Here is a 9,620-nt window from a genome sequence, read left to right as displayed (position 1 = left end):
CTCGCTGATGTTGAGGAGGACCTTGCTCTAAGTGATGATAATGTTGAAGAACATCTGCTTACACAGGAACATTGGCCACGACTTGTCTCTACTAAATCTCATAAGTTGATCCCTGCTGGTGCAGCTCCTAGTCTCATGGACCATACCTACACCTCCAACAAACGATGTATGGAGCATGATTCAGATAGCAGTAACGAGCCATCATCCCCTGCTGCTAAAACTACAAAGTGTGATGCTTCCTCTCAAAATAAAGTTCTAAATAATTCCCTGCCTAGACCTGCTTTTCAGATTATACCTACCATGGCTACAAAAACTGTTCTCCCTGCCTTTGCTCCACGTGCTGAATACATAAAGCTCTTATTTAGAGAGAATCCGGGGGTTAATGTGAAGCTTTGCTGGCTATCGGAGGTTACCAGATGTTCAGCCTCGATCGGGAATTGGCTGAAGTTAAAATGTCTGCGGTCACTTCTCGATTTGTATACATTTCGAGGCATCGCCTGGATATCATAAACAGGGTCAAGGGTGGTGAGGTTCTGTCACTTGTGTTAGATGTTCAGGATGATGTAAACAGACCCCGTAAGTTCCCTACATATCTCATCACTCGATATCCTGTGGATGTAGACCCTTCATTAGCTAAGGAACTGGAAGGGGTGCACACTGTACGTCGTTTCCTACAGGATGGGAAGTCCATCAATCGTATTGTCATTACTTGGAGCCACCCAGATCCAACCCCGCCTTTTGTTAACTTCTCCTTCCTCCCTTGTCTACCATCATGTGAACTACGCAGAATGCCAGACGAAAAGCCGTGGTGCTTCAAATGCTGGGGTATCGGTCACATCTCACGATACTGTGCTGCCCCTGAAAAGTGTGCATTTTGTGCTGCTGAGCATGACAGTCGGACCTGCCCTCATCGGTCCCCCTGTACCACCCACAGTGGTTGACAGTTCTTCGGCATCAACATCAAGCTCATTACCTCTACCTACACCGGACTCCTCGCATTGGAAATGCCCGAGATGTAATGAGCCTGGAGTCAATGTGTGGCATGGCTGTACCAGGCGTTCAGGCTCTGCATCGAACCAGCTTATTGCACAACAGCTTCCAGTGCCATCAATCAAACCCACTGTTACTGCCTCCTCACAAGTGACTACACTTCGTAATGCTGTAGATGTCCTCAAGTCTCGGTGTGACTCCCTTACATCACGTTTTGAAGCCATTGAATCTCGTTTAGAGAGCATGGACACTCGCATCGACAGTCTCGTAACCTCCTTTGACAATCTAACTTCTAAATTTGCTACTAATGATAACACACTACAATCTCTTGTTGAAGCTCAGCAGGTTGTTATCACATCAGTTACTACACTCACTGAGAAACTTGACTCACTTGCTACACGTCTGGAGAGTGTTACTAATCCCCATACAGGACCATTGCCACGTGATACACCACCAATTCATACCGGTGTTACCACTGCCTCTTTATCTAGTCGCCGTTCTTCCAAGGGACATGTTCGATAACCAAGTAAAGCTTAATATCATCTCATGGAATGCCTGTGGTATTACAAACTGGGCAAAACTTTCTGCACTTAAGGGAATTGTACATAGTCACCACCCAGATGTTATTCTAATTCAGGAAGCTTTTGTTGGTAATGCTCAGCCAAGGGAAGAAGCTCCCTCGCTCACTGGCTATGTGTCCTACGTCCATTTAGTAAGACATGGCCTCATCACCTATATACGCACTTCAATTCAGCATAGACCTCTCCCAAACTCTGAGGATGAAGATACAACATTTCAATTATTTGAGATTACTGTTGGCGGAGGCACCATACGACTGTGCAATGTATATGCAGCACCAGGTAGGATAAATACAACCAAGCTTCCAGCCCCAACCCTTCGTGGTATGGTTTACATGGGAGATTTTAATGCCCGTCATCCAGACTTGGGAGATCTTGCTGGCACTGTGAACCGCAACGGGAACCTACTTCTAGGATACATTCGTCGAAATCAACTGACCCGTTGGGACACTGGTGGATCTACGCATGCACGAGGTGGTACTTTGGATCACATCTTGACCTGTGGACTTGTACCTTCCCGAGTCAATTGTGTAACGGTTCCTACGCTCTTCTCTGATCACATTGGTCTCAGCATCCAATATTCCCTTCCCGCTACACCTACTCCAATGCACAATCGCACTTGCATCACAATTCCGCCTAAGTACCAGCCTACGTACATTTCATATATGACTAACCTTCGACCCACATTTGACCTCCACTGTCCGGAGAAACTTTACTCCTTACTTGTTAGTACCACACATGCTTTCCACACACAATATATCAGAAAGCCTCATATCAGGCATCGTGTTGGTGCTATGACACTGGATAATCGAATTTCTCAGGCAGAAAAGAAGGCGATGGATGATGGCCTTGCCTTTATGAGACAACCAAGTCCTGAGACTCTGCACCAGTATCAACTATCGAGAGATGATCTAGTTGCTCTACAGCAATGTGTTCAAACAGATTCCTGGCACAAATTAACAGACAGCATCAACCATCAAACAAGCATCGGTTCCATGTGGCACCTCATCAACAGGATTGTGAAGAAGAAACTCCCAAGTGTCCTCCACCACAGCCCTGCTCAGTATGCACAGGACCTTATTGATGAGTGGTCAGCACAGTCACGAACCATCAACCTTCCAGCTCATATACAAGACTCTCTCTCTTCACATAAAAACCATCGTGCCTTACGTCTCAGTTCCGCCTTACTAAGCAGTGATGAAGAGGACGATGTACCCATAACTAAGGGAGAGCTACGACGTGCCTTAGCAAGGAGTAAGAAGTCAGCTCCTGGTGATGATGGCATCTCCTATGCAGTCCTTTGCACACTCATAAAAAAAAAAATACCTGGCAACCCTCTCCTCCGGCTCTACAACCTCTGCCTCTGCCTGGGATATGTGCCCCTAGCATGGACTCATAGTACAATTATACCCGTTCCCAAGCCTGGCACTGACAAATTTCGTCCTATCTCCCTCACCTCCTGTTTCTGCAAAGTATTTGAACGTATCCTCCTCTCACGCCTTATGTTCCGGCTGCAAGATAAGCTTTCATCTAGAATATAGGCGCGATTCCTACCCCAACTGAGGAACACATCATTGTCTCATGGAGCTCTACACTCGTCTCTCCCCAACCAGTGTTGTAGCCTTCATTGATTTGAAAAGTGCATTTGATGTTGCAAATAGAGACATTATTTTAGACCAGCTTATTGATTTTGGAATCAAGGGAAACCTTTTGAGGTGGATACGTGGATATCTTCGAAATAGAGTCTCTCGTGTGCTGTTTAAGGGAGCATTGAGCACTGCAAAGGAACTTGAACTTGGTACTCCACAAGGGGGGGTACTTAGTCCGTTTTTATTTAATATCCTCCTACATCGCCTTCTTTCCTTACTTCCTAATACTGATAACACAACCATCACTTGCTACGCAGACGATATTTGCATTCATTCAACCTCCCCGGATCACTTGCAACGCTTCCTTTCTTCCTTCTACGAATCAGCATCCTCCTGTGGTCTTATCATCTCCCCAGGAAAAAGTAGAATCTTCTCCCCAAGGCCAGCAAGGAATTTACCAGAATTTACTGTGGGGAACAATGTTGTACCTTTATGCGCACAGTATATTTATTTGGGAGCGCCAGTGCGAATTACACCATCCATTCCAGCAAGACAGAGAGTACATCCCATTGTTCAAGATCTGCTGGCCCGGTTACAGCGACGCCTGACTCCTCTCAAGTGGCTTACTAATTATTCTGCAGGAGTATCTATCCAGTTGCCAGAAACATATATTGCTTTCATCCGCTCAGTGATAGATTATCTTTCCCCTGCACTATGTCAACTCTCCAGATCAACTCTACAGCCGCTTGAAAAATTCCAGAACCAAGCAATGAGATTCATTCTAGGTTGTCCAGCATCCACTAGAATTGTAAACATGCAACACGAACTCCGTCTCCCTCCACTCGTTGAGCGAATATACTCCAATGTCACCTACTTCAGTATCAAATTCCTGCCTATTACCCTCACCTGTCTCCTCACTATTCAAACATCATCAGAACTTCTCTGGATCTAGATGCACCTCGTCCACAACTACGCCAGGGGGGACGTACACTAGTTAGTACTGTCTGTTCAAGCATTCGGGGGCTTGACATCAACATCGTGGCAGAGAACGTGGATCATGGCCTTGCACCCTGGCAGACTCCTGTGCCAGCAATCTCTTACACTCCAGTCTCTAAGACTGACTTGCCTCAACTTCAACAACAACGTGCATTGGAGACCATCGACAGACTATCCTCATCCCTCAGTGTAGCCCATCACCTCTACACAGACGGCTCCCTACAGCAGGATGGCAGTGCTGGATGTGCTGTATTCTCCCCCACTTTGGAACCCCCGCCAGGGGGCTGGATAGGCCGTCGCCTCCCAGAGTCATCAAGCTCCACGTATTGTGAACTACATGGACTTCTAGATGCAGTTATTTTAATCACACGGACCAGAAACAACGGCTTGATCATCTGCAACTCGCAACCAGCACTCCAAGCCCTTTCATCACATAAGCCAGCATACCAGCCCCTGGTTACACAAATACATAGGCAACTAGACATGGCCAACATGAGCTCACTGGTAGTGCACTTCCTATGGATTCCCTCTCACGTGGGTCTTCTGGCTAACAACACCGTTGACCATCTCGCAAAGGCTGCCTGTCAGCTGGATCCTCCAGATGCTGATGCTCCCAGTCCATCTCTCCTGTGCTGCAGAAAAATGGTGCGCCAAGCTGCTCGCTCACCTACTCATCATCGTAGTAATGCCGAGAGAGCCACCAGTGTATCAATACAGCATTATGATCACTTCTTTCCAACACAAGTATCGCCGCAGAGGACTCATGGTTCGTCAAAATAACGTTGTTTGTGCGCGTCTTCGGCTGGGTTGGCGACCAGTTTGGCAGGTGGCTGAGCAAGATGGAGTTCCTCACTTCTCCTCCTGTAGGTTATGTGACGCACCCAAAGCCAACACCCTGGAACACTATTGCCTGGAATGTCCACTTGTTAGTGACATATTACCCCAAAGACTCACAGTAGTTGATATATGTAAAAAATTATTGATAGATAATAATTTGCTCGATGAGATCCTCATGCGCCATCCTCACTTTGGTGGATACTGAATAATCAGCTGTTATGTAATACTGATTAAAGATAGGTACACCTACCTACGAAATCAAACTAAATTTAATTTGTATTCCATATGAATTCATTTGTAAAACCTTAAGATATATAGAAATGAGCAATATTATTTTAATATGTACTAAATATCTGTCTATACTTTATTTTGTATTCCTTTGAGTAACCCTCATTATGTGCTGTAGATGTAAACAATACTGTTTTGATATGTACTTAAATGTCTGTATATACTTTATTTTTTTACTATTTTTTTTCTTTAGGCATAACTTAATTACAATGTAGATGTAAACAATATTACTGTATTACCATGTACTCAAATGTCTGACGCCAATGGGCGCAATAAATTGATTAAAACAAAAATCTCTCTCTCTCTCTCTCTCTCTCTCTCTCTCTCTCTCTCTCTCTCTCTCTCTCTCTCTCCTGAATCATTTGTTTTCCATTTACAATGACGCATGCATGAATGATATTAATGTGTATATACTGATATCGACCCCAGTGACCCAGACAGACGTCGATTCTGATAAGATTAAATTACGATGCGCAGTCTACACGGTGGTTACTTTAAACTTCATAATTTATGTATTTATCAGCACTAATTTGGTGAATAGCTTGCACGCGTCCTAATATTTAACTTCTTAATTAATACTATTATTAAATATTAATCATGATGTATGAAGCGCTCACAAAGGGGATAATGATATATTATGTAATGTTAATAATAATCTAAACATTCAACGGTATCAGGAACGCGGCTGATACCCCTGACCCACCCAGTGGTAAATATTAGCTCGACTGCACCCTGGTTTCGGCAAATACTGTCTAGATGAGTAAGTTTAATTATTCACACGTACGCAAACGCGCGGGCGCGCGCATACACACACACACACACGCCGTATATTATAAACTTTGGAAACCTGTCTTAACGGTTGCCACAAACTTGACCTTTTTCTGTGGCTGGTCAGTGAAATGGAGGCAAGAAAAGATGAGGAAAAATGGAAGAAGAAGAAGAAAAAAAGAATGAAGTAAATGGCTGGGAGAGTAGTACGCTCGTGACTTGCAGTTTAGAGGAATCCGCGGAAGATCTGCGAGGGTAAATGACCAGCTGGAGTCTTCCGTTAAACCCAGTATTGTTTTTTTCGAGGCAAACTTCTCTTATTATAAGCCTATGCTAGTTGGTGTTTAGTGCCTTCGCTTCATGATAGAAAGTTTAATTTATTTTTCTATTGGGTATTGACAGTATTTCCCGTGGCGGATTTAAGGAGGGGACCCCTGGTTACGTGCCTCACCACCACCATGGCTATGAATGATAGAACATTGTTTTCTTTCGATAAATCATTACTAGCAGCAAAAATTTGCTTAGTCAATTATTATTTTAGCAACAACAACTATGTGTGTGTGCATACATATATAAATATTGATATATTTACGTGCCATACTTATGTGCTACATATTTATATGATAATCTTATCTGTGATCCTAAGTGCCCCGCAATGGAAGATGTCTAGATCCGCCACCGAGATTATTTCCATAATGAATGCATTGCAACGCATCGAAAATCCCTAACGTCGAGTGTTCAGTTTTCGGTACAATGTTCAATAGATAATGCGAGTATGAAGGCACCGAAATATCAGTTGGTCTTTAATTAAATATTTGCTTTCGTTAGTTACATTCAGCTTGACATTTTTCTCCAGCAAATGTCGTTTAGGTTATCCTTAAGGCCTTCCACGTACTAAACGTTCAGTTATGCCTGTATAGTTATAACTGCGCAGGCATAACTAAACGTTAGTGGCGGTTGCAGCCCCATGGCCGATTCCCGCCCATTTAGCAGTCAACGCATACCCGGTGGAATTGTGTTGCTAAGGTAACCTAGAACAATGTCGAATGCTCCTTTGACCTTTAGGCTAATACGTTAAATCATTCTCGTGTCCGAACATTGAGGTTTTGTATATTTTTGGTGCCGGGAGGGGGGGGGGGGGATTTAATAACGCAGCTCACATACGAACAGATTGTCACGTTACAGTTATTACTAACTCACTGCTTATTTTTGTGATTTATATACATAGACATAATTTTTCTTATACCAGAATTAATCAGCGGCTATATAAACATTTTTTTTTTTTAATTTCATCCCCATACAGTCGTAAGGTTGAATTTCCGTAGTCTTCGCCCAAATTCTCCAAACATGGTCATGATCGCCATTATCTTTCAACCAGTGTTTCTTGAAGTGTGGTCCGCGAACCCCAAGGGGTCCGCGGAATGTTCGAAGGGGTCCTCAGGATAATGTGAGGAGGAAGCGTTGCTGTTAAGTTCACTAAAATTTGTGTGCAAAATTGCAAAATTAATAATGTTGTGAAAGTTATATTAAGTAAAATGTAAACATTGATGTTAAAGATAAGCCATTAATAAATAATTCAGTAGCAGTTTTAGTACTATATGTTATACCCTGAAAACACTTTTACTAAAACCAAGAGGGAAATTATCATAATAAGGGGTCCGCTACACTAGTCATTTTAATAAAAGGGGTCAGCAGCACAAGAAAGTTTAAGAAACACTATTTTAAACCCATACAAATCGACTGACATAGAAAGCAATATTAGACTCAACGGGAGACAACTCATCCTAATTAATTACGTAACTTATTGTGTAGACAAATTCCTTTCTTATTATTCGCACAGCGAAGATTTTCTTACATATTAACAACATAACCACAACTTCCTTTTTAATATGACAATTGACAACACTTTCTCTTTAGTTTACTGTTTCGTTTACGTTTATCCCGTAAGCTGTTTCCTATTTATAAACGTCTTAATTCCTTTCCGAATTAAGCACTTCATTAATCACCATATTAACCATGAGATTCAAATTAAGTTAAAAATAGCAATAATCCCCTACCATAACACAGCACATCTTAAGTATAGTACTACAAGGAACATTATGTAAGAGCACTGACACTAGCCTAGCTGCTACGGCCAAGGCACGGAGCCATACGCGAAGTGCAATGAATATTAATATGTAGCTGTTGTGCCATACACTAGTAATTAAGGCTTCACCACGTCATTCCCAGTTAATAATTAATGGCGTATTGCTTCTTCGCAATTGACCCTTGATTTCGTTATCAGGTTTTCGTAACGCATCGCATATCGATCTTTATTTGATATTGTAATATTTTTTCGAGTAACTGTCACAGAATATTTATTTGGCGCTCTTTGGTTCTTGTTGGTTTTTGCTGTAGAAAAAACACGGTAGAAGTCCCGATACTTGGGACGTGACGTACCATTCTGAAGCTGGGACGTCAGCTATAGTCCTACAGTGATGTTTGCAAATCCATATATATATATATATATATATATATATATATATATATATATATATATATATATATATAAATGCGTGTTTGTAGTATCAGCGCACACATCACTTGGCTTTGTAGCTACACGGTTATTTTTTTGCGATTGAGGGTGGGGGCGGGCAGGGGCATATCCAGGAGGCGGGACCCCCTTCCCTCCCATGTGAGTACGGCACCCCTAGGAAAGGTTAGATTAGGCTGCGTCCGTGTGAAAATATATCTTTGATCTACTTCAAGAATTGTGAAAGATATTATCAACTTCATTCACGTGAGGAAGGCCAAGGAACTCATCCGCCTTCTTGACCCACTAGGAGAGAAGAAAAAAAAAATAGACCGATGCAACAAAAACGGCCAAGCACCGTTTGATCCAACTGGTTTTTGTCTTGTTTTTTTTTTTAGACTTGCACGTTCCCAGGGGGCGTCTCTCTCCCTCCCTCTTTTTCTCTCTCTCTCTCCCTCGAGTACTTTGACGCACAGCTGATTCATGAGCAAGAAGCTCAGCTCATATGGATTTGGTGACACGCGGAATAGAAAACGAAGCTTACGAAGTCATGGTAGACTAGCGACTTTTATACTTACCGAATGATTTTTCTCAATAATTGTTGGTTCACTGCTGTTCTTTCGATAACAGATGTGATTCGTCACATTGTTTTCTTACATTCGTGTGAGTAAAGGTATTTTGATTTAATGATTGCCCTTTGTACGCAATTTAAACTTTGATTAGATTTTAAGAAAATTTATGTTCCAGCTGGTTAAGGCCCAAATACAAGACAGGATGCCTGCTTCAAGTCCATACTTGTGTGCAAGTTTTATATCCTATCTTTTGCTTACCGGGGGTTTCACCTTATACCACCTCTTTCCCACTGTAATTTAGAATTTTCTTGTGACCTTTTTTTTCATTGATTTAATAACTATCTCATTTATATTATAGTTTTATTTTTTTCTGTCTCGTATCAAGTGTTGTCAAGACTTTTTTTTTTTACCGTTAATACTCACTATCCCATATTAATTAAATTATTAAGCGAAAACAATTCCATTTGTTTAGTGACCCTTTAAACCATTT

At 42.1% G+C, this 9,620-nt stretch overlaps 1 protein-coding gene and 1 pseudogene across 1 annotated transcript; both read left to right on the top strand.

The window, feature by feature from the left end:
• The first annotated feature begins 416 nt into the window (after positions 1-416).
• On the top strand, positions 417-2,865 carry LOC135202773 (uncharacterized). The gene is made up of 2 exons (XM_064232236.1): positions 417-913; positions 945-2,865. The coding sequence occupies exons 1-2, from the start codon at positions 417-419 to the stop codon at positions 1,510-1,512; spliced, it is 1,065 nt and encodes a 354-aa protein (XP_064088306.1). The 3' UTR covers positions 1,513-2,865.
• A 272-nt stretch (positions 2,866-3,137) lies between these two features.
• Positions 3,138-5,195, top strand: LOC135202699 (uncharacterized; annotated as a pseudogene).
• The last annotated feature ends 4,425 nt before the right edge of the window (positions 5,196-9,620 follow it).

Source organism: Macrobrachium nipponense, chromosome 33, assembly GCF_015104395.2.
Source record: "Macrobrachium nipponense isolate FS-2020 chromosome 33, ASM1510439v2, whole genome shotgun sequence".
Taxonomy (NCBI): domain Eukaryota; kingdom Metazoa; phylum Arthropoda; class Malacostraca; order Decapoda; family Palaemonidae; genus Macrobrachium; species Macrobrachium nipponense.
The sequence above is the reverse complement of the archived record's forward strand: the minus strand, read 5'-3'. Positions and strand labels throughout refer to the sequence as shown.

What these genes read in the sequence shown, in the direction of transcription:
- LOC135202773 (XM_064232236.1), top strand. Translation starts at nt 417, where the DNA reads ATGTTCAGCCTCGATCGGGAATTGGCTGAAGTTAAAATGTCTGCGGTC. An exon ending in AGTCGGACCTGCCCTCATCG is followed by an intron (nt 914 to 944) that starts GTCCCCCTGTAC and finishes AGTGGTTGACAG; the next exon opens with TTCTTCGGCATCAACATCAA.